Here is a 26,292-nt window from a genome sequence, read left to right as displayed (position 1 = left end):
ACCTGTTTACCTTTATCCCTCTTCACTTAGTTTCTTTTCTTTTGAGCGCAGGGGAGTGTATTATGTTACAATATATATTCACTTAGAGAGGATTAGGGATCTCCTCTTCATCCCCCCTCATTTTTTGCAGCCATCTTAGTTACATACGGAGAGCTCTGGTATTCTCCATTTTATTTTTTGTTTAGATTATAGTGAGAACGTCATTAAACACCCAGAACTTACCCCATCAACACCATCTCCACTCCCCTCCACCCTGAAAATCCACAAGTCTACATTGCCTATAAAATATTAAGACGCTTCTCGATAAGATATCAAAATAAGTGAACATTTTGGACAACACTTGTTCTCTCTCAAATTATATAGCTACAGTGGCAGATGTCAGGGTAAGAGCGGCCATTTTAAGGTGTGCATGCTTGGGACAATAATCTCAGTTACAAAAAGCTATATTTTCCATTTAGAAAGACAAACTATGCAAATATAAAAAACAAAACAAAAAAAACCACATTACATACATCATCAGTTGTAGCCAGACTTTCACTTGGTGTAAGTTCAGAGTTTGACGCCATCCACCCAGCTGATTCCAAAGGCTTGGAACAGTCATGTTTTGTCTCTGTATTTTCAGCTACACGTCTGGTCACGATATCCTACCAGAATATGTAATCGGTTAAAAATACATCAAAGGAAAACTAACAACCCATTCAGCAATTAAAAAAGGCTTTTACCTGTAGAGCAAAAAGCGCTTTTTGTCTTAGGTAATCTGTATTCAGAAGCTGCAGCTCATGGAAGAGTTCAATAAGGAAATGTGGTCGGCACTCGTTTTGTGAAATCAGTGTAGCAACTTCAGAGTAAATGGTATCACGCATTGCTTCAAACACCGAGAAGTCACTTCCAGCCTCTGGAGAAATAAATTACAGAAATTCAAGACCCAACCCGGATTGTAACAATATGAAAGAAAGTTTCATTTTAAAATATATCCTGCTTTTAAGTTTAGTAGAAAAATAAACTCAAGTGAAGAACCTGTCCAAAATCACCAGCATGGGAGAAAAATTAACACAAAAAAGTAAAAATCACAAAAACAAAAATGGCAACTACTTTCAATATAAAGGACACGATTGCCATGCCCTGAAAAAGAATCACATTTTACTAAACAAATCAGTAGATTGGTTTAAGGTGGGAATTTCGGTACTGTATGTGTAAAAAAACCCATGACATTTAACTTACACAGTTCAAAAGCAAAAATTAAAAAACTATACTACAGAGGATGGGACAGTCACACTGCCATTTAACTGCAGCTTGTTGTGAGATACAGCAGTAAGAAAACTGGTGCCAGGAATAAAAAAAAACAAAAACAACAAAAAAAACACATTTATATAATACTATGTACAGCACACAGACAGCACCAACTTGATTCTTAGTTTTCGCATTCATCCTTTGGGGGACATTGCACCATGGAGTATCGGGCTCCTTGAAGGACTTTAGCATGTAAACAACTTAAACAAGTCTTTGCACCTCCCCATCTCTATCCCTAGCCTGGGACCGTAGGTATTTATTTTTTACAGTGCCCACAGAACAGGTGCTTATCTACTACGTTCACTGAACGGTTTACCACTGCAATAGTTACTTGGACTGCAGACAGTCTCACTCGGATGTCTGCGTACTGAAGCAGGCCGAGGAAAAAAAACAGTTCCTCATGTTTCCAATGCGGGACTTCCTCCAGGGGTTGAGGTGGGAGAAGACTGGGTTAGGCAGCCCCACACTAGGCACCAATAAGCAAGAGAGGGCCTTCTATTACTGGTTGATGGTGGTGCAAGGCCTTCGGATAAGGTGCCTCCTGAAGGCAGCCTAGCACCTCCCAATTTTTGGGCAGAGTTCACGGACTGAAACCCACCAAAATAGATACAACTTCCACTCCTGAATCTCCAGCTGCAGGGAAGTACTCTTGAGCTGGGGTGGATTTGGTGTTTCTGAATGTGTTATTGTGTTTTATTTTCTTTTTTCTTTGGGTTTTGTGTCTGCTGTTTACAGGGATCACTTTTTTCCATATTGTGTACTCTGCATCTGTTATTATTGACTTTTGCACATGTGTAAAATATAATTCTAAGTTACCCAGTGGAAATCTGGCATAGATGCCTTATGTGCAGCTTTTTAGGTTGAACTGTCGGCACACCTGCGGTTTTCACCACTGAACGGGAAGAACCAGTCTATTTCTGATATCTCACAGTTTGCTGCATGTCCCCAGGCGGTAAGTGAATGGAACCACCTTTTCATCTCAGAAAATGACCCTATGCATCTGAGAGCGCTTATCCAGGGGTCTTTGGGTCCCTTGGCGGTGCCAGTTTACAAGTCAAACTGGGTGCATGCATGATTAAGTCTCTTGTAAAATGGGGAGGAATATGGAGAACTCTGCAGGAGCTTAGGTTCAGAAAACATCAAAGTTCTGTCCTAGCTCCATCCTGGGGAGGGTATGATTCAAAGTGATTTCACAGGAAACTGCGCGGGATGGATTTAATGTGGGCAGTTCGGCAAACACTACACATCCATGGCAGCGAGGAGTCTGACAATACTCTGTTCAAGAAAAAGAATAAGATTGCTTCTTCCTCTTAATCTTCGCAATTGGATAATTTACTCTGTGAGGAATGGACTAAACCTGAACAAAAGTTTCGGGTTACATGCATATTACAAACCCTTAATCCCTTGCCCAAGGAGTACAGGGAAAAATGGGACAATCCACCTAAGCTGGATGTTCTCCTTGCACTTTTGCTTAAGGTCACAGTACTTAAGAACAGTCTTGATCTTGTGACCAACTTCTGTTTTAGCAAAGCTGTGGAAAAGTGGTCGGTGCAACTTTTGGGAGGGTTTACATTTTGGGAGACCTGTGTCTAAACTAGTGACCTTGGTTGAGCATATCAGAGAGGATTCGGAATACTGTGGACCCTGGATGACGGTCATACTTGGACTAGAATTACGGCTCCATGATTTCCACACGCCAAACTCTGATTCAAGGCTTGGGAGGTGAATTCAGAATTCAAGATGAATTTGGAGTCATCACTTTTTCAGGTAGGGTCTTACTCAGGTCTTCCAATCGACAGTGCAAAGTGTCAGGCTTTGCACAAAGCCATTTATACACTTAACTCACTTTGCAACGGTGATCATGCAGGTGCCAGCCTACCTTTGGTTCAAAATGTTCCTTCCATTTTGAACCTCAACAACTATGCTCAGGTGGACAGGTTCAAGATTAAATCATTGAGATATAGTATAAACAGCATGGAATGGGACAAGTTCATGGTATCCATGGACGTCAAGAATGCCAACTTTCATGTTCCAACCTGTGAAAAGTCACCAATGTCTTCTCAGATTTGCAGTTCAGTATCACCTTTTCCAGCTTCTCGCTCTACCATTTGGTCTAAAAATGATATTCACAAAGATCATGACCGTCATGGCCATAATTCTGACATTGAGGGTGATGAGGATTATCCCTTATTTGGACAAACTTTTGATGAAAGCAAGTCTCCAACTTTACTTCAGGCACATTATCGGGAGCCACTGCGGAAGCAGGAGTCCTACTGGTTGGATCATCAATTACCCAGAAATCCAATCTGGCTCATTTATTTGGGTCTACTGTTCGAAAGTTGACAGCAGAGTGTGCATCTTCCAGGGCACAAGACATACTCCTTAAACAACCCAGTAAAGGGACTACTGGCTCGCAAATGGATGTCCGTTCTAGTCTGTACGAAGGCCCCTGGGCGGTGTGCACAGTTTTATTTATTTTTCAGAACAAATGCATCTCAAATTGGATAGATCATTTGACCAGTCTCCAAAAATGCATCAGTCGCTCTTTTGGTGCTCGAGAGACTACAATCCCAACAGGGACTGTACTTTTGTCATATGGAATTCTACAATTGTGTAGATGCACATTAACCTTTGGTTCAGGTGACTGTTGCCCTTTAGCGCTAGTTTCAGGGTTTGTGGTCATCGGCGGAAGCCAACCTTATAATAATGGTGATCTGTTGTGGGGAAAGTCCATAAGGATTCAATCAAACGCCGCCATGGCGGTGGCGCTCATCAATCAACAGGGAGGCACAAAAAAACTCCACTGAAATGAAAGAAACCAGGAGGATCATGAACTGGGCAAAAAAGAATGTTCAGGTAATATAGGCTAAGTTCTTCAGGAGTGGAAAACTGGAAGGCCATTTTCCTTAGCAGGAATGACCTGTATCCCGAAGAGTGGTCCCTTCACTCCCAAACATCTTCCAGCAAATGTACCAGAGACCCGTATGCATTTGTCAACACCTTGTCCGTCTGATTTATCAATTTAATCTGTTGGCAGTTCATCCTTGAAAAGGTAAAAAGAGTGGGAGTCCAAGAGCTGTTGGTGGCATCAGACTGACCAAGATAGGTACACAGATATTCTCAGGATGTCAGCGGGATCTTCATGATGTCTTCAGAAAGATCTGTTGTCTCAGGGACCATTTTACCATCAGACCTTAACACGACTGGCTCTAACAGTGTGGAAATTAAGGCTATGATCCTTAACAAAAAGGCATTCAATGATAGTAATGTAGAAAGAGACTGAGAGCTAGAAAGTCTGTCTTGACCAAGAATTATAAGGTCTGTTTCTTGGTGAAAGAAGTTTCCAACCCCTTCTTTTCAGTTAGCTAGGTTGCTCCTCTTTTTACAAGATGGTTTAGACACTGGGTCAAAACAGAGGTCTATGAGGGTTCAGATTTCTGCCCTGTTTTTATACCCAGAAGGGGTTGGCACTTTTTACAGACTTTCTAGCAGGGCATGACTCATGCGAGACCACCATTCAGTCCTCCTCCAGTACCTTGGGACTAGAATCTGGTGTTGACAACATCACAACAAACTTAACTTGAACCTCAGTCAGTGGAGGTCAAATTTCTCACATGAAAGATTGTTCCACGGCCAGTTGTGTATTAGAATTGGGGGCTCTTTCATTCAAATCTACCCATCTGGTGTTGTAGGAGTATGGGTTGTTCTCCATGCGAAACTACCTTTTCAACCTAAGGTGCATCTTCAGTGACGCCTCTGGTTCAAAATCTATTACATTGCACCCTCATAAATATTGAGACAACCCCTCCCCATCGAAAATAAATACATAAATTACGGAATGAATAAAAAATACATATTTGACATTACTGTGTAGGAGCAACATATGCACTTTACATGTTGATGTGACTGTACCAATTTATTACTTTATATGAATATAGGAGACATAAAAATTTTAACTTACCGGAGGAAACATCAACAGCTCTGGTGTCTTTTCTAAGCCGCTGCAAGTGCTCACAAGTGATGGGATTTCCTGCAGCCGTTTCCTCAGTCTGTGCATGCTTGCTGCTGCACTCTTTAGTTTCAGCAGTGCTGGAGGCACTGGCGCTGTGGAGATCTATATAAAACAAAGAACACATTCGCAACCAATTCAAATGACAGATTTGATCCTCTTTATAGTGATTTGCAAATACCTTTTAGCTACATTATAGTATTTGAATTGTAATCTGTATGGGTTTACTACTGGCAACTTCAAAGTCACAACAATTCATCGCACATAATTTGGATACCAAAAACTACGTGAAGCAGGACTGAGGCCACACGATTGACATTAAGAGCCAAGGATTGAAAAGTCATTTTACCATTTTTAAAAAATTGGTAGGATTTTTTTCTTTTTAACAGGTTAAAAAGTTATTTTTCTGCAAGATTACAGCAAATGAAAAGCCACACACATTTATGAGACACTTACCAAGGTTTTTTAATCCTCTACTTTTCTGATGGTAAATTTTTCTTTTCTTATTCTTTGTTTTGGGGGTTTTATCCTTAGATGCTAGGCTGGCTTGGGCTGATGATTTTCGGGATTTGAAAGTTTTAGTAACCGTTGTTGGATCCACTGGATCGGGCATACTGCTCAAACTTTCTAAGGACTCTTCATCAAACTGCTCTACTCTGCGTGTCCCCTCCAACTGCTTCAGGCAACTTCCCAAACCTGAATGACCTGCATCTTTACATGATGACTTTTTCCCTAGATCTTTACTTTGGTTTTCCAACCAGATACTTCTACTATTCTCGCCTTCATCAGCTTTAGGTGAGATCCTGTAGTGGAAATAAAAAAAATAATTTAATAGGCTTTCACTGATGAGGTAAAACAAAAATACAATTTGCTAATAATCAAGTATAATGTTCAGTCACCAGCCACCCTGGCAGAACTGTAGATATCCCATACTCACTCTCCCGTAAACGCTGCAATGGACCGCACACCTTGTGGCAACAACACGTGAGATTGGAACAAGAGGAATTTTATTCTTGCGATAATTCCATTTCTCTGGTTCCATCTGGGGGACACCGCTTCCATGAGGGTTGTATGAGGGGAGCACGGAATTGGCACTTAACTAGCCAATAACTTGTTAAATGCAACACTGCTGACAGACCCCTACCCTCTGCAACCCCCTGTAACTCCCCATTTTTATTATAAAGCCTCAAGGAAGATAGGCTAAACAACCAAAGACCATACAGCAGAAGGGAGGGAATGCAGTCTCCCCCAAATGGAATCAGAGAAACAGATTTTTAAGTATTTCATCTGAAGGACACTGCTACCATGGAGATGTTCTAAAGCAGCCTCCCTAAGGGAGGGACCGCTCTCACAGAGCGGCCACTGAGGCTCCATTTCGCGCTGTCCAAGACGCCACTACCGAACGGGTGACATGGGCAGTTACTTGGGTCTGGCGCAGGTCAATACGCACTGACAAAAGCCTGCTTAATGGTTGATCTAATCCATCTGGCAATAGACTGCTTTTGAAGCTGGCCATCCTCGTTTATGGGAATCGAACAAAATAAATAAACAATCTGTGCGCCGAATGTGGGAGGTCCTCTGTACATAAATCCGAGGAGCCCTGACCAGATACAGGTATTTCGTAGAATTTGGTCTGGATGATATCCCTTCTTTGAATGCTGGAACCACAATTTCTTGGTTCATATGAGAAGCGGAAACTTCCTTCAGAACAAATGTAGGAAACGTACGGAGAACTGCTCTATCAACGTGAAATACCAGTTATGGCTCTCAACATGAAAGGGATCCTAACTCTGACACTCTGCGAGCCAATGAAATCACCAGCAGGAACACTACTTTCCACGTTAAGAACCTGGATTCTGCAGAATGCAATGATTCAAATGGGGACCCTGAAGCATATTTAATACTAGGTTGAGATCCCAGTGTGCGCTGGGTGCGGAACATACGGAGGTTGTATATTCAGAACTCCCTGCAAAAACGTCCTAATATCCAGCATGTCTGCCAGTCGCAAATGGAAAAATAGAGAAAAGGGCAGAGACTTGTACTTTTAAAGGAGCCCAGATGAAGGTCTGCATCTAGTCCATTCTGGAGGAATGCCAGGAAACGTGGTAGACGAAAAGAAGCAGGATCTATTTTAACACCATCTAATGTAGGTGCGCCAGATACGGTGGTAGATATGAGCCGAAACTGGCTTACGAGCTCGCAAGAGCGTGTTCACTACTCTGGGAGAAAATCGAGGCAGGTCCTGATGATGGAATGGTCCTTGGAGAAGGAGGTAGTCTCTGAGTGGTAGACAAACCCCTCAACCCACCGCCATCAGGAGAATGTCCGCATACCAAACCAGATGTGGCTAGACGGGGACTACCAGATCCTTGGTAGTCCTCCTTGCCTGACCCGCTGAGAACATAGTGAATCATGGGAATTGGGGAGGGGGGGGGGGACGGACAGATACTCCCAACCTGAAGTCCCAGGGCATTGTCATGATGTCGACGGCCACCGCCAGGGGTTCCTTTGCACTTGCACAGAATCTGGGAACCCTCCGGTTGTGCCTCGACGCCATGAGGTCCAAGTTCAGAAGACCCCATCTTAGGACCAGCGACTGGAAGACCTCTGGATGGAGTGACCATTCCCCCGGCATTAGAGCATGTCGGCTCAAGACAGTCTGCCCCCCAGTTCTGGATGCCTGGGATGAACACTGCAGAGATTGAGGGAACGTGGAGTTCCGCCCAGGTCAAGATCTGCTTTGCCACAGACATTACTCATGCACTTCTGGTTCCGCCTTGTCTGTTTACATATGCCACTGCAGTGGCATTGTCGGACTGCAACCACATCAGGGATTCCTGAAGTACAGTCTGGGCACCCTGAAGGGCCATTAGCATGGCCTTCAATTCCAAAATGTTGATTGATTGAGAAGACTACTAAATCGACCAAAGACCCTGAAGTCATAAGTAAAGGGCTACAGCCCCCCACCCTCGCAGACCGGCGTCTGTGGCGACTAAGATGCAAGACCACGGGGCAAAGGACCTGCCTACAGTCAGGTGTTCCTGGACCAACCACCACTGAAGGCATACCCTTGCTTCGGATGACAAGCGGACCAGATGGCGTTCCAAATGTAGATGGGATCCTGACCACTTTGTTAGGAGGTCCAACTGTTTCTAAAGTTGACTCTATTTTCCCTAAGAGTGGCATGCATAGGGGGATGGATGGTCTGCAACAGGCTAGAGCCCGTGAAGTTAAATCCTGTAATGTCTTGTAATCCCCGTGTCTTGTCCTCCGGGAGGAATACTTTTTTTTTTGCTGGTGTCCATGATGAGTCCCAGAAAGGTCCTCCGCTGGCAGGGGGATCAACTGTGATTTTTGCAGGTTTATTAACCAGCCATGGTGCTTCACTACATTGATGGTAAGGATCAGGTGCTGTTGTAACAGATGAGCTGATGTGGCCTTTATAAGGAGGTTGTTCAGGTATGGTATTATTTTTACCCCTCTGGAACGAAGACAAGCGGTCATTACCAATATGATTTTTGTGAACACCCTTGGCGCTGTGGAGAGGCCCGAAGAACAGGGCTCGGAATTAGTAGTGCGCCAATCCCACCATAAATCTGAGAAGGGACCGATGTCCTTCCCAAATGGGGACGCGAAGGTAGGAGTCTTTGATATCTATTGACGGCAAAAATTTGTCTGCCTCCAATCTATTTATTACCGACCTGAGGGATTCCATGCAAAACCTGTCCAACCCCAGGTGTAGGTTCAACATTTTTAAATTTAGAATGGGTCATAATGAGCCATTTGGCTTCAGGACCAGAAAGAGGTTTAAGTGAAAAACCTGTTCTCTCTGGTTGGCTGTAACTGGGCAGATGACTCCGGCAGAAAGAAGAGAGGGGACACAGAGCTGCATCACTTGTCTCCTTTCTGGGTGGTTGCAAAGAACAGAGGTGGGGCTGGACCCGACAGGTCTATCACATACCCCCTTCGTCATGATCCCAGGAATCCAGAGGTCTCCGGGGGACGCTGTACATTGTTCTTTGAGCAGATGCAAACGATCACCCACTCCTGCAGAAGCATGGAGGGGTGGATGACAAACAGGCTGACTGTTTTTCCAGAAGCTTGGGTGAAGCCAGCCTTGTAGAGTAGGATGACCTACCTCTGCAAGAGTGTCTCCAGTTCCCTGATGGTCTGCTTCTATTAGCCTGGCTTTTGGCGGAGAAGCAACACCAAAAGGGTTGCCTAAATGAACCAAATCTAGGTTTTTTTGGTACATTTACTGGAAGGAAAGGACTTTTGCCGCCAGTCGCCCGGCAAATAATATCGTCCAATTCAGGACCAAATAACACTGCACTTGAATAAAGCAATGTTTCCAGAAATTTCTTAGATTCAGTATCTGCGTCCCAGGACCTCAGCCATAGAGTCCTTCTGGCTGCTACAGCCAATGCAGATATAGAGGAAGAAATGGAGGTTGCGTTCTGGGTATCCTGATGCCTCCTTTAGGGCAAGGAGAGTAAGTTTGAGTCTTGCAATCACTCCGCGAACTGGTCAGCTCATGCTTCAATAGCTTTTGCGACCCACGCAGAGGAAAACATGGTCCTGAAGGAGGTACCTGCCACTACGTAAAAGGATTTTAAGAATCCCTCTACTTTACGTTCGGTAGCGTCCTGCAGGGCAGCTGTTCCTGGCACCAGAAGTGTAGTGTGGCGTACTAAGCGTGCAACCGGAATATCGACCTTTGGGATCTGTTCCCAACGGGCCATATCCTCTTTCTGTAATGGATACAGGGCCAGGAATCTCAGAGGAATAGTTAACTTCCGATCTGGCTGTTTTCAGAGTCCGCGATTTCCGTTAGCTCCATAGACGGTGGAAAACGGATAGCGCGTCTTTTCATTTTTTTGAAAAGACCCTGATCCGAAGATTTTGGTTCGTTCAAATCGCACTGCCATAACCACGTCGTCAATGCCCTGATATCTAGGGGATTCTTCCAGGTCAGTGACCTGCGCAGATTCAGAGTTAGGAAAGGGCTCACGCTCCTCTTCCAATGATCTGTCGAAATCCGAGAGGAAAAGGAGACGATTAGTAGATCCGATACGTTTATGTCTAGACAGTATAGATCTTGGCGAGTCCAAGAAACGGTTTAACCTATCTAGGCCTCTGACCAGGGACGAGGACCAAGCCGGTTATCCCGAAGGAGGGGCTGGGATAGCATGATCGACCAGTCGCTACCAATTCTGCTGTCTCGGTGGTCACTGGTATCGTGACTGTCCTGGGAGGGACAATTTCTACTGAATTGGAGGGGAGAATTGCGCTAGCCGCTGGTAACTCTGCAGGCTTAGTAAGCAGCTATACCAGTGTGGCAACCGATTGCACCAGAAAAGATGCCCACTCCGGTTGCTCCGATAGTGGTTGTACATTTATCTGGGCATGTGTGATCTGTGCCTCCACGTCACAGTCAAAACAAAGCGCCCAGGGTACTGTTGTTCAATTGGTAACTTAACTTTACACTTTGAACAAGTGAAATATTTTGCACGTGGTGCCTTTCCCTTATCAGAGATATTCAGAATGGGAAAGTGTCACAATAATTGGCAGTATAAGTCTCACAAGATACAGGCTTGATATAAGTACAAGAATACTAACTAATCCATGACAGGCACAAGTAGTACCTTTTAATAAGCCTATGTGAAAAAAAAAGGTTTTTAAGTAGAATACTATATCCCAGCTACTAATATACCCCTATTTGCTAGCAATGAGTATAGAAGTATAGTAATATTTTGGCACTTAGCCTTCCAGCTAAGAGAGGTATACAGGAGAGGAGTCTTTTAGCAGCGTCTACAGCAGTGTTGACTAACCTGTGACACTCCAGGTGTTATGAAACTACAAGCCCCAGCATACTCTTCCAGCAATAAGCTGCTATATATTGGCAAAGCATGCTGGGACTTAAACATTGTAAGCTCCTGGTGCATCAGATTCAGAGGGGCATATTCAATTGTTGGCGTTATAGCCAAAATTATCGCGGCGCGCGCACTATTACCGTCATTACGGTAATAGTGCGTGTAAATACCGGTATTACGGTACTTTTCTCGCTGGATTTGAGCTCGCAGCTCAGGGAGCCGCAAGCTGAAATCCAGCTTACTATTACCGTAATACTGGTAATAGTTTTTCCGCGGTGGAAACCGCGGACAATTGAATGTGCCCCGGACAGTCATATGTTAGTATAGGCAGATAATATAAATCTTGAACCCCTTGTCTAAATATAAGTCAAGTGGCAGATTTGTTTATATTAGGTCTATTCAAAACCTTCTAAGCACATATATTAAGGAATACAAAATCATTCCCAAAATCTGTCTGTCATATTGATATATATCGCCATGGCTCGTAGTAAGACTATGGGGGGTGATTTGCTGTCTACCTAACAGTAACTCCAAGCTGGCTGTGGGTTTAAAGGAGCAATTGAAACAAGCAGCTTCAGTAATCTAAAGAGATCAGGTGCAGACAGTGAGAACGCCGACGCGCATTTTGTTAACTCTGCTTAGTCCTGGTATATGTGACATACAAGAAAACAGGCACATGGGCACATTTAAGCAGAATAATAAATGTATGGATGCAATTAATAGAACAAATCGCAAGGCATACAGGAAAAATACAGCATCAGACATGACAAAGGACATCATCAGACAAGACAAGGGGCATATGAGTTAGATGAAAGACATGAAACATAAGGTAGAGAGGACCCTGCCTGTGAGAGCTTACATTCTAGAGCAGTGTTGGCTAACCTGTGACACTCCAGGTGTTGTGAAACTACAAGTCCCAGCATGCTTTGCTAATAAATAGCAGCTTATTGCTGGAAGGGTATGCCAGGACTTGTAGTTTCACATCACCTGGAGTGTCACAGGTTAGCCAACACTGGTCAACAGTATCAGGCTGAGGAGAGTCTGCTGTCTTCCCGGGCAATCTTTTGGCGCACATCTGGGAGAATCCAAGATCCAGGCTGAGATAGGGGAGCTCTATAACCATTAGTTCTGCACTTTTAGATCATCGATCAATTGATAGGTGTAGCTTCTTATTTTAGACAGCCCACAGCCATTTGCGTTAATCTCCCGATGATTTTCTGCAGCTTTTCCAGAATTTCCCCTCCTTTCTCTGAAAGAGGAACTTTGTATCACCCAGCAAGATGGCGCCCGCCATCGCTCCGATTACCAGCGCTCTCTGCCTCTGAAGGCAGAGCCGGTATGTCGGGAAGCTGTTAGAGTGATCTCATGCCCCTGTCAGCACTAAAACACTGCTGATGCTGTCAGTGAGAACCTTCGGCTCTCGCAAAAAGACAGCTGTATTGCAGCTGCATTAATTATAGTGTACTTTATTTTAAAAAGAAAAAAAAAGTATAAAATAAATTAAAAACTAAACTAGTAAAAAAGTAAGCCCAACTCCCTTGGGCTCTTAATCTAAACTGAGGAGCTACAGGGGGTTGCAGAGGGGAGGAGACTGTCAGCAGTGATACATTTAACAAGTCAAGTGCCAACTCCATGCTCCCCTCATACACCCCCAGCAGTGTCCCCCAGATAGGATGAAAGAGAAATATACAGTGCTGTATTCATTTCTAACACAGGTTTGGACTTAAAAATGAGGATCTGTGCAATCAGTGCCTGTGTTGGAAAGAATAAATACCACAGTACCGTTTGCACCTACTCTTCCCCTGGTAAGGCGGGAAGATGATCTAATGCAGCACCAGCAGAAGCGAGTACTCCTGCACAGCAGGGTCTCCTGGTATGAGACTACCACAGTTCTGCTAGTTAGAGGGGATTGTACCATTTTGGTGCATACAATGTTAAACTAAAAGAAAATGTTACATGTAAAATAATTCTGAAGTTCTTAATAATTATAATAATTATTTACATCAATAAAAAATTAGCCAGAACAAAAAGCATTTCATTTATGAAATAATGTTTAACTGTAAGACTACTAAGTGATGTAAGGAACTGCTTCTGAATAAAGGCATTTAAATGGTCACTGTAATTTTCATAAATACAATGCACACACATATCCCTCACTCTTATATTACTACAAAACACAAGCCCATAACAGCCCTCTCCCTGTAATTATGGAATACTGAAAGCAAAGGATGATATGCACAGATATGTGCTTCCTTGAATGCTCCCGCTAGTTACAATGGATTAATGCGTTATACTATATCATAGTATATATATTACGATAGCGCTATAATATCATAGGATAAACACATTACTATAGGAGTGCAGTAAGTGAGATAAATGAGCTACGTAGGAGTAAAAAAAAAAATAATTGGAGAATGAACAACAAAAATAAAACAAAACAAATCAAACGAAACCTGTAGAACAGGTAGATGCATAGGCTGAAAGCAAACCCCAAACCCTTCCTACATAAACAATAACAACAATTCTATGTTAAAGATATGGGACTGGAAAGTGTTAGATGAAAATATCTTGTAGGTATTGGACACCAAATTGACTTTGGATCAAGGAAACAGCCATTTGAAAAGAATAAACAGCCTACCTACATAATCTCAAACATTCTCATAATACTAATATTTAACTATATTAATTCAATGTTAATAATACAGATAAAAAACATAAAAGTGATCATAATTAGTAGGCTGTGTGAAATTATCTGTGAATTTATAGTATATTGTTGTGTTATTTGCAAATAAATACTATATTTAGGGAAAAAGAAAACCCTTTATTAAATCTTAATAAAGGGTTTGAACACTGCTCGATAAAGTTTTTGATAAATCCTGTAAACCATGCCACCCTGTATAGTATATTGGGCATGGGGCTGGGGGGGTTATATTACAAGGACAACTCCTTTGAACTAGACATTTTCTGTCCATTTATAGTAAATATCACGTCACTATTTTCTTTTATCGCATACTAATTCCACTATGAGTAGAAATATGTACCTCTGCTTGTCTGCTGCATTTGATGAATTGCTTTCAAAAGGCTTGGGAAATGCCATGTACTCCGTTTTCCCCGAAATATTTGGATCATGAGATGGAAGGGGTATGTCAGGCTGAGAAGCAGAATTATGAGTGAAGTCTCCAATCCCGGTCTGAAAAACTGGATTAAAATTCATACCTGCCGCAAAATAAAAATTATCAGTAAAACAGGCAACGAAAGAGAAAAGCATTGTTAAACAGAGGTTTAGAGGATTACTAAATTTATTTTTAAAGGGGAAATAAACATCAAATAAAACATATTAGTGGTGTAATAGTTGTTTATTAAGCCTGATTTTGACATTATTACCCACCACTCTGATTTATCTCGAAGGAGATTCCAGCAGTGACAGAAGCAGTTTGCAGACACTTCACACCAATCAACTACATGCTCACTGCCCACATGGAAACCATTGTAAGTTTTTATACCTCGATCACTGCTGGAATCACAGGCCAGTAAAGTGGAATAAAAAAATAAACCTATTAATAGTTTTCCTGTCTTGATTGTGTATTGGTATAGGCTAGCAATCTGAGACAACCACATACACAAAGCGTTTAAATTAAATAATGACATTAATAAGACTACAACACTTACATACCTGGCACCATATTAGGGATATCTCCAAATGTAGGCATGTTGAAAACATTCATGGGTGGAGGGAGGAAACTGAAATTATTAAACACATTGGGAGCTGGAGCAGATGGAGCACTGCTGCCTCTGTCTTGTCTCTCTTGGCTGTTTTGCTGCAGGTGTTCTTGCTGCTGGCGCATAACATCATTCAGCATCTGCTTTAGCCTGTGAACAGTTATGTATGACGCAATTAACTCTACAACATGAACCATTGTAGATATTTTTGGTGCGTTAAAATAGCCCCCAACATGTAGAAATTCAAAATCCGTTTCTCTTAATCCATTGGGGGACACCGGGACCTTGGGGTATAGAGTAGGACAGGCAAACACTGGCACTTTAACTTTCAGTTAAAACAAAAGCTCCGGCTCCTCCCCCTCTATACCCCTCCTCCTGCTAGAGCCAAGTCTATGTTTAACCAAGCCCACAGAAAGGGAGAGAGAGAGAAACCAAAGAAAAGAGAATAAACTTAACACATCATTCTCTTAACAATCAAACAACATGTCAAACAGAAGGAAAAACCAGAGCGTGGGCGACCGGTGTCCCCCAATAGATTAAGAGAAACGGATTTTACGTAAGTATAAAAATCCCATTTTCTCCAACATCCTTGGGAGACACCGGGACCTTGGGGACATCCCAAAGCTGTCTCACGGGAGGGAACGCTCAGAAGAAATGGCTGGAAACACCTTTCTCCCAAAACTTGCATCCCTAGATGCAAACACATTAAACCTGTAATACTTTGTGAAAGTATGTACAGAAGACCACGTGGCCGCTTTACACAATTGTTCACTGGAGGCACCATGGCGGGCCGCCCAGGAAGCACTTACAGATCTTGTAGAATGCGCCTGCAGATTATCTGGGACAGGCTCCCCAGTCCCACTGTAAGCCTGACGGATAACAGCCGTAATCCACCTAGCAATGGTCACTTTAGAAGCTGGCCAGCCTCTTTTGTGAGCATCATAAAGAATCAAAAGATCCTCAGTTTTGCAAAATTTCGGTGATCTTTAAACATAAATTCGCAAAGCACGAACATCATCAAGATAACAAATAGACTCATCGTTATCGGAAGATGCGGAATCAGATAAAACCAGAATAACAATGTCCTGATTTAAATGAAACTTAGATACAACTTTAGGGAGGAAAGAGGGCTTGGTTCGAAGAACTGCCCTATCCTCATGAAAAACTAGCAAAGGAGGCTTGCAAGACAAAGCAGCAAGCTCTGAAACTCTGCGTGCTGTAGAAATGGCCAAAAGAAAAACCGTTTTCAACGTTAGAAATTTGAAATCCACCGTATTGAAAGGTTCAAACGGTGGATGCTGTAAAGCCCTCAACACCAAATTCAAATTCCATGGTGGATATAAGGAGGTTGAACATGGAGAACACCATGAATGAAAGTTTGCACATCAGGTATGACAGCAAGTTTTCTTTGAAAGAAGATCGTACGAGCTGACACCTGACCCTTAAGAGAACTAAGACGCAAACCTGCATCCAACCCATCCTGCAAGAACCTCAATAACCTGGCCAGACGAAAAGAAGACGTAGGATATCCCTTCTTTTCGCACCAACCAATATATGTCCTCCAGACTCGATGATATATTTTGGCCGAAGCCGGTTTTCGAGCACGGAGCAGGGCCTGCACCACCTGATTCATAAAGCCCTTAGCTCTTAGGATCCTGGCCTCAACAGCCACGCCGTTAAAGCCAAGCGTTGCAAACCTAGATGACAAAAGGGACCCTGGGTTAGCAGGTCTGGACGTATTGGCAACCGCCACGACCGACCTCCTGCCATGAAGAGTACGTCGGTGTACCAGGCCCTGCGCGGCCAATCCGGCGCCACTAGAAGCACTGGAACACCCTCTCTCTTCACCTTTTTCAGTACTCGTGGAAGCATGGCTATCGGAGGAAAAAGGTACACTAAGCGGTACTTCCAAGGGACGGACATAGCGTCTACCGCGACTGCCCCGGGATCTCTTGCACGGGAACAGTAGCAGGGAACCTTGTGATTCAACCGAGATGCCATCATGTCGATATCCAGTTGACCCCATTTCACCACTAACTGTTGAAACACCTCCGGATGGAGAGACCATTCTCCCGGATGCAGAGTCTGTCTGCTTAGGAAGTCTGCTTCCCAATTTTCTATTCCGGGAATGAAGATGGCCACGAGTGCTGAAACGTGAGCTTCAGCCCACAGAAATATCCTGTGTCTCCCTCATGGCCAAGGGACTCTTGGTGCCGCCCTGATGGTTGAGATATGCCACTGCTGTGACATTGTCCGACTGAATCTTCACTGGCTTTCCCTGCAGCAAGTGTAGCGCACTCCTTAGAGCATGAAACACTGCGCGCAGTTCTAAGACATTTATTGGAAGTTTGGATTCCCTCTGAGTCCAAAGCCCCTGAAACCGAGCCTGAAGACAGACAGCCCCCCAATCTCGAAGGCTGGCATCTGTTATCAGAATCCAATTCCAAATTGAGAACAAGCGTCCCCTGGTGAGATTCTGCCTGTGTAACCACCAGATCAGCGACTGACACGTCTGCGGAGACAGGCGAAAAACCTGACTCGCCAGATTCTGGTGGGATTTGTTCCATTGCGACAGGAGTTCCAATTGAAATTGTTGTGCATGGAACTGAGCAAACTGGATCGCTTCGAATGACGATTCCATCTTGCCCAGAAGTCTTATTGCAAAATGAATGGAAGGTCTCCTTGCCATCAACAGGGATTTCACCATCCTCTGCAAGGCTAGGATCCTGTCCTGAGGAAAGCACACCAGTCTCAGATGGATATCGAATAAGAGACCCAGAAACACCATCTGCTGGGATGGAATCAACTTGGATTTTTTGAAGTTGAAAATCCAACCATGCGACTCCAGGGTCTGGATTACTACCTGAATATGCAACAGAAGCTTCTCTGAAGAATCTGCCTTTAAAAGTAGATCGTTCAGGTAAGGAATGATTGTAATTCCCTTGGCCCTTAGCAGAGCAGCCATAACCGCCATGATCTTGGTGAAGATACGAGGCGCTATGGCGAGACCGAACGGAAGAGCCTGAAATTGGAAGTGCTTTTACCGAACTGCAAACCTCAACAGGGACTGATGACCCTTCCAAATACGCACAAGGAGATATGCATCCTTGATGTCTAGAGCCACCAGAAATTCTCCCTGTTCCATGCCAAGAATGACCGAGCGTAAAGACTCCATCTTGAAGCTGGGCACTCTGACCTGTGTGTTCATATCCTTTAGATTGACAATCGGTCTGAAGGAGCCGTCTGTTTTGTCACAAGAAAAAGATTGGAATAAAACCCCAAACCTCTTTAAGAATGAGGAACTGGAATAATCACTCCAGACGAAAGAAGGGATTGAATTGCTTCTGTTAACGCCAATCGTTTTCTTGGACAAGACGTAAGCCCTGTGGCGAAGAACCATCTGGGAGGAAAACCGAGCAGATCGATCTTGTAACCCTGGTTCACCACTCTCCGAATCCAGACATCGGTAGTGGACTGACTTCACCAATCCCTGAAACGCAGAAGACGTGCTCCTACCACTGACGACAGCGGAGGAGCAAAAAGCCTGTCATGCAGACCAAGCCTGACGTCCCCGCTGCAAACCACCTCTAGGGGCGGATGACTGACCTCTAGAAGATTGGCCTGAGGAATATCGTCCCCGAATTCTTCCTGCGGAACGAAAGGCCCGAAATCTGGACATCCTCTGCTTGGGAGCACTGAAAGAGAGGAAAGTTGCCTGACTAATAATGGAGTCAAGCTGCGGTCCAAACAAAACACCTCCAAAAAAGGGAATGGACTCAAGAGCCTTTTTAGACTCTACATCAGCCTCCCAGGACTTAAGCCAGAGAGTCCGACACGCTGAAACTGCCGAAGCAGAAATGCGCGTTCCAATCAGTCCCGCTTCCATAGCAGCCTCTACTAAATAATCTGTCGCTCTCTGAATCTGCTCCGCTAAAGGAAGCAGTTCAGAGGACGGCCTACCTGCCAACAAACCTTCAGACAGTTGTTCTGACCAGCATTCCACAGCTTTGTTAACCAACGCTAATGCCAACGCAGGCCTCAAAGAAGCACCCGCTGCCACAAAAATGGACTGAAGAACCGGTCTGTACCATCCTTAAGAGTGGTATGGTTAGGAAGAGGAACAGTGCCAACCTTGCCACAGCCGCATCCACTCGAGGAAGAGTCTCCCATTTAGCAAGAACTTCAGGGGGAAATGGATAACACGACTGCAGTCGCTTAGACACCAGGAACTTCCTGTCTGGGGGAGTCCAAGGTTCTGACAGCAAACCTTCCAATTGGGAAGAGGCCGGAAAAGCAAACGCCTTTTTCTTGCACTTTACAAAAAGAGAGGATCCAGAAGCCTCAGGAACTTGTTCCTCAGGAATATCAAGAACCTGACACACAGCCTGAATTAACTCCTCCACACTCCGACGATCAGTATGAACCTCCTCCACCAGAGAAGCAGCATCTATGTCAGAACCCAGCGGTAACTCACCCTCTTCCTGGGAACCACAATCAGAATCAGACTCATGTCCCAGAAGAGGTGCCGCCACCCTCTTCCGCTGACCTGAGGGAGACCTGTGCCCAGGCTGGTTCTACAGACTCCACTGGAGCAGAAACAGGCAAAACCTGAGCTGAGGAAGCTAAATCAGAGGATTGAGCAGCCTGAGACTGTACCTTCTGAGCAAGCAGTTCCACTGTATTAAATAGAGACCGAGCCCAGGCAGGCTCCTCCGTGTTTGAACAGGCGGCACCTGTTTCAACAGGAGCCGACAGGATACGCACAGAGCCTGCACGCCTGGCTGCCCAGACGGTAACTTAACGTGACAGACAGCACAGGTGAAACTTAACATAGTAGCACCAGCCCTACCACGCATAGATTTTTCCCTCTCTGACATGTTAACAGATGGGACAAAAACAGTACAGAGAAATACACACAGTACAGATAACAAGCAGCACACAAACTACAAGAGAAAGTGAGCCTGCGATACAGCTAAAAGCTCCCTAATTTATAAAAAATACAAACGTTTCACAAACCACCCCCCAACCCTTTACCGTTCAGTATACATGATAGAAAAGGGGAAAAACAGGAGCTTTTAAAATGGCTCAGAGAGCCGCCGGCTGTCAGACCACACGGAGACAGAAGTCTCCGATATACAGAAAGAAATAAACTGAAAATAAAATCAAAATTGCTGCTAAGCAGCCCAGCGCACAGCCCATTCGCCGAGCACTTAAACTAGACTGGGCTCTAGCAGGAGGAGGGGTATAGCGGTGGAGGAGCCGGAGCTTTTGTTTTAACTGAAAGTTAAAGTGCCAGTGTTTGCCTGTCCTACTCTATACCCCAAGGTCCCGGTGTCCCCCAAGGATGTTAGAGAAATAAGTGAATTTATTCCACACATCTTTTTTTACAATATGTTCTCTCTTCTTCTAATATACATATTTATCACTTACCACTACTACTATCCATTGCTTGTGCCATGAGGAGACCTCATTTGCACTATTTTGTGACAATAAAACATTTTTAGCAGATAATGACCACTGGTCAATCAACTATATAATTCTATATATGTGAATTACACATTACATTGTTGTTACATATAACTGCACTTAAATTGTGCAGCCGTACTGTGCTAAATATTCTGTAGAAACTGTCCTATGAGTGACCAAATGGTGTTCTCAGAATACATTAAAAGTAAAAACACAACATTCAATTTTTTTGGGCAAACTCCTTACAGACATTAATGCATCTATAGTGACAACAGTGAATGGACATCCATGTTTTACCTTTGGTGGGATATACAGGTCACTTAGTCTTAGTGGGCATTTACATATTGCACTAGCCTTCCAACAAGCCTCTGTAGTTCAGTTTTCATAACGAAACAAAAATGGACACATACCTGAGAACATTGTTCTGCTGCCAAGTAAGTTGGGTATAGCACTGATTCAGCTGGTGCATTATAAGGTGGACTTGTGGAGTTCCTACAGTACCGGGCATCACACCATATGGGTTTGTGTACAAGCTTTGCAAGTGGTATGAAAGGGACTACAAAAAAACCAAAACAAAAATTCTATAATTTAACAATGATCAGCCACATAGTCCTCAGGTCTTGAATTTTCGAAATGCAATCAAATAAAAATATGGTGTTCTTCACAAACCAGGGGAATTGGGGGGGGTGCACTGTAATGATGTACGCTCTGGATCACTTGTTAAAATTTATGTTGTAAGGAGGCAGGGATTGCCTCTAAGTCCTTGTAAAGCAGCAGTTACATGCAGAAATATTTAAGAGACATCGCAGTGATAAGATTTCTTTGCAACATATTTATGGTTTGTTTTTTTGTTTAGCAAATCATAAAAGATGAGATCCACTGGAATATAAGGATACCATTACATCAGTGTGTAATAGAATGCAACAGATGTCAAAGACATCATTCTAAGAGAGTGGGGTTTTATTTTAACTAGGTTAGATACAATCCACAGTAAAGTTGTGTGCAAAAAAACCTCCACCCAAAGATTGTTTAAGTGTGCAATGACTACCATGCCAATGCAAAGATGCTCAAACACTAAGCACCAACTTTTTAGGTTGAATGTGTCTTTGGATAAAAAAATACAGCACCTTATAGAATACAGGATAAGGAAATGTGATCATGGTAGTTTTTAGTTCAGTCCTGTATGACAAAACAGGGATGGGAAAGGGGGGGGGGGGGGGTGGGGAGAAAGACTCTCTCCTGACGCAATATATGCTTCTGTGAGCAAACACGTCCATGTTCACTTCGTATTCCAGAGATCAACTCTTTACGAGAGTATCCATCTCCCCATGTCCCCATTTCAAAAAAGCCCCAAAAAAGACGGAGGACTGAACTAAAAAAAACATGCAACATGCACGTGCATATTGCAAAACCTTTGCTGATACTTAATAGAACTAGTGGAAAAGGGCTCCATGCAAGAAGTGCTTGAAAAAAAGCCTACAGCTACTAATTTTGTGAAAAATCATGAAGACAGAAATCAGATCTTGCAGCTTGCTACAGAAAAACAAGACTAGATAGCATCAGCGTACTCTGCCACTCTCTATAAAATCCCCTTTCCCTGATTGATCTAGGGATTCTGGTTACTGACAGTCCTACGTGGTTACTTCTGGGTGGTGTGTACCTGCTGCAACACCTCTTTTCTGGTGACTGTGGTTTCCTAACCTCTTTTTTTGGTTCGGGACTGCAGTTTACTACTATCTTACAGTACTGACCAAACGTGTGCATCCCCTCCCCCCCGAAAACCCTGCTACAGTCACCTGCAAAGATGTGCTGCAGCAGCTACACAAACCACCCAGAAGTAAGAGGTTCCAGGTGCCGGTGAAAGAATACTCTACTATAACTGGGGGGACACTTTCAACTGGTGGAAGTGTTAAGCAGCATCAGTAGAAGTGGTCAGTAACAGCAGGTTACGGTCAGTTAACAGGGATCCCTAGACAAATCTGTAAACCCAGTGTTCTCCTCAGAACATTTTGCCAGCTGGGTGGCATTAAGAGGTAGCCGGGTGGGGGCAGAACGCCGAAACCCCCCCAACAGGATTATAGTATGAAATAATTTACCTATTCTATCTTGTATGACATCAACTTGACTTATTTAACTTTCAACTAGTTTTAAGGTAGGAAAATACATTTAAATGACTGGCACTTATGCAGGACACAAATCTTGTACCTGTTGATCACGCATCAAAGTCTGGCATATATTTGTGCTGAATTCAAGTTGTTTTTTGAGTTGGTTTATTTGTTCCTGCCAGTGTTCCTTCTCCTCCACTTGGGACAGCTCAGACACCCATCGCAGATTTTCCTGTCTTCGCATGCTAATATTCTGTTGCTGTCTTGTTTTAGGAGAGGGACGGTAATTGCCATCAACCGAGTATGTATGCTGGTTTTTCCATCTATGAACAATGACATTACATAAGTCACTTCCTAGTGATTTCACATACATAAAGCATAAAAATTGACAGACCACAATTATTATTACTGTCATTTACTAAACACATGTTCCTCTCATTACTACAATATCACTTCTTTACAATAAATAAAAAATATTAACAGAAAACTACTAGACATAGCAGGATTTCTCCTCGCGCCCCTACGGAGGACTTAGAGAAATCTGCGATGTTGTGGTAACTCAGGGTGCCTTCACAACTGTTCTGGAGGCACTATGCGCATAATTGATTTCCCCCCTGTTAAACAAGCCAATTAAACAAATATTCCCTCATACAACCTCACTGTTCAGAATCCATTTGCAGCAAAATGGACCAGTTACCTGGTGGTTCAAGACAACTGCCAATCATTCAGATGCATATTAAAAGTGGGGAGATAATGATTACTGAAAAGTTGAACCACATGACCCAGCCTACAGCAGCTTTCTTTGACCTCAAAAGTCTCACTTGTCCTCCAAAAAAGGGCTCAATCTCCAGCTGGTGTACATTTCTCTCTGACCTTTCCTAACTTGTAGAACTAGGAAATGTATATTAAAGATTTTTTATGTATAAGACTACTAACCCCTGTTTAGTGCTCTTTCCACTAAAAGCACTCTGATTAATGCTGCTTTGACGATAGGTGGTATTTTCACGGAATGTGTTGTCTTGCTCATCCTCCTCCTCTTCTTCTACCTGATTTATATCTGAAATGCAGGCGTCATCATCATCTTCATCAAGAGCACACTGTGTGGAACCTCCCCAAGTTGCCATTGTTCTAACAAAAAGATAGTAAAAGAAATAAATCAAACTGTCATATTACAGCACACTTTACTACAGGTCATCTTGTAGATTTATGGCATCACAAATGTTTCCACCATGACTGTTTCTGTATTCTCATTAACAAAAACACACTCCACATTAAAGGGAAATACCCTGATATATTTAAACATAGATTGTTAATTATTAACAATCTTTTGGAGACAAAAGGATGCAGCAAGTTTGGCTGTAAGCATACTCCTACATAGGCAATGTTTGTCTCCTCAAATATCATTTACAAAGATATTTTTAGCATATTTAAACCCTAAACAAGTATCTTACTAGATAAGGTTGATTTTTGAAATACAGACAAGAATAATATGCATGTGAACAGAGACAAAAGGAAATGTGGCCACCGATTTCTACAGCACCAGCCCCACTAGGCCTGTCCTGTACCACAAATACTCACTTTTCAGTTTTACTTTGGTGCTGAAGGCCTTGAGTTTCAGAGTCATCACTTCTTAAAGAGCCAGCAGACGTAGTTTCTGTGAGTCCTTGCCTCTTCTGATGCTCAGCCATCAAGGACTCCAGCTGCTTTCTTCTTTGCCGCAAATCTTCCCTTAAAATTTGGTGCCTGCGAATCTCTGACCATACCTTCATAAAAGAATTGAAAATACAATTTTAAATAGAATTCAATGAAGCAATATTACTACTAACATTTCAAAAATTGGGACAGAGTTGAAAGGTAAACAGCCCTGCCTACTCTATATTTTGTTTATGCGTTCTCCATTTCTGTTTTTATTAATTTATATAGTGGCAAGATATTATATACAGCACTGTGCAAAAGTTTTAGGCAGGTGTGGAGAAGTGCTGCAAAGTAAGAATACTTTCAAAAATAAAGGTGTTCGTAGTTTATTTTTATCAATTAACAAAATGCAACATCATCGAGTCTGTCTGGGATTACATGAAGAGACAGGAGGATTTGAGCAAGTCTACATCCATCCACAGAAGAAGATCTGTGGTTAGTTCTCAAAGACTCTCTGCAGTCTGGTGTTTAACAGAAGCATTTGCAGATTCAACATGTGCCAATACAGATAAAATTACAATATGTGAAATTTTATGATCCACCCAAGGGATTCTAACAGTTGAGTTTTTATCATGTAGGAGTTTCCGAAAGAGAGAAAGAATCCACTTTCAGAAGATAGTCTATATAAGGTACCACCGTAACTCCTTGTGACTTTAAGAGAGCGGCCATGGAAAGACTATGAATTTAAAACTGTAGATCCTGTATTGCGAATCTGAGAGAAATTCATGCTCCATGTCATTTATGACTGACTTTACTGACTTCATCTTGAAACTGTCCACCTGAAGATGAATTTTTAAGTTCAAGATGGGTCAAAAGGAATTTTCCAGATTTTGGATAAGAAAGAAAATAAAAACCCCACACCTCCAGAACCAGGACAATACCAACTCCTGATGACTTCAGGGCCTGAATGGCCCTTATAAAAACCATCCTTTTTGCCCTTTCCCTTTGCAGACAGGTGGAAAAGAATCCCCTCACGCAGCTTGTTTATTAGTGGTCTTGGAGGTGGAACACTAGGATATCAATAGCCCTCTGCTGTCCACCCAGCGGAACAAAGGACAGAACTCCTGAGGTGTACACTGTACATCTGCGCACCCAACATCTGAGCCAAAGGGCTCATCTAGCAGCCACTGGATTCAATAAGTCCAGCAACCACTGCAGCTTCTCTGATATGTTTCATTAAAAGTGAACAACTCTGATCTATGTTTGCCAGACTGTAAAGCCTCCATAACCTGTTCAGATCACTTCTCAATCGCTTTATTGACCCATGTCTTAGACCTGTACCTGCGGCCACAAAAAGATTTCAAAACACCCTCACATTTCCTTCTGTGCTGTCCTTCAGAGAGGCAGCATTCAGAAAGGCGATTCTAGCAGTGTTAGAAAGACAGACCACTGCGTTTCAAAATCGAAATCCCACCTTTTGGTATCACACAGCAATGGATAAACCCCTGTTAATCACAGTGGAATCTGAAACCTTTTATCTGGTTTTGTCCAAGCTTCCACTAAAAGCTCTGACAAATGAGGCGAGGAAGAAAAAGTAACTACGTTTCTTTTATCTCCTAAATAAAGAAATATCAGAAATTGGAGAGGGGGAAGAGCGCTATTAGAGGACAGCTAAGTTTCTAATTTAACGGTGGTATACAAATTAGCTACAAGAATGAGACACATACAGGGAATTTCCACACAATTCAAAGATATGGAAATCTAGTTACTCAGATCACTTGACTTTCCCACAGAGGGACTCAAGTTTATCACAGGAGCCTTGCTGAGAGGGAATCCGGGAGTGCAGTGGAGTTTTTAATAGTGCACTGTCCAAACCGAGGTGTCACCAATTCTGACAAGATATCCACTGTGAGATAAAGCCTGTCAAAAAGGAGGTGCCACGAGCTAGATATACACCTCCCCCTGCCGGTTCAGTTACCTGTGTCTCTCATCCCCTAGTGAGGACTACCTTTCACAGTAGGAGTCGCCACCTGAACTGCACTGTCCACAGACACCAACAGGTCTGATGATCGCTGAGGGAGCCGGGTTGCCTCTGAACTACTCCATGCTCTACCCGTTAAAGAAATACCCCAGTTAAGGCTCCAAAGCAGAGCCACTTTAAATAAATAAAATGAAAGTGCCCATAGACAACTGG

General features: G+C 43.2%; 1 protein-coding gene across 7 annotated transcripts in view; it reads right to left on the bottom strand.

The window, feature by feature from the left end:
- The window catches only part of PCM1 (pericentriolar material 1), a 104,756-nt gene that overhangs the window by 21,176 nt on the left and 57,288 nt on the right, over positions 1–26,292 (bottom strand). For all 7 annotated transcript variants that reach the window (XM_075196559.1, XM_075196533.1, XM_075196584.1 and 4 more), the window contains 10 exons: positions 24,042–24,226; positions 23,400–23,591; positions 22,564–22,786; positions 20,769–20,914; positions 14,846–15,042; positions 14,214–14,388; positions 5,756–6,102; positions 5,252–5,404; positions 723–895; positions 513–644 (listed from right to left, as the gene is read on the bottom strand). In XM_075196559.1, coding sequence (XP_075052660.1) covers positions 513–644; positions 723–895; positions 5,252–5,404; positions 5,756–6,102; positions 14,214–14,388; positions 14,846–15,042; positions 20,769–20,914; positions 22,564–22,786; positions 23,400–23,591; positions 24,042–24,226 — 1,923 coding nt within the window. The remainder of the gene's footprint in view (positions 1–512; positions 645–722; positions 896–5,251; positions 5,405–5,755; positions 6,103–14,213; positions 14,389–14,845; positions 15,043–20,768; positions 20,915–22,563; positions 22,787–23,399; positions 23,592–24,041; positions 24,227–26,292) is intronic.

This window comes from Mixophyes fleayi, chromosome 1 (genome assembly GCF_038048845.1).
Source record: "Mixophyes fleayi isolate aMixFle1 chromosome 1, aMixFle1.hap1, whole genome shotgun sequence".
In the NCBI taxonomy this organism is placed as follows: Eukaryota; Metazoa; Chordata; class Amphibia; order Anura; family Limnodynastidae; genus Mixophyes; species Mixophyes fleayi.
Note: the sequence above shows the minus strand (reverse complement) of the source record. Positions and strands in the feature narration are given on the sequence as shown.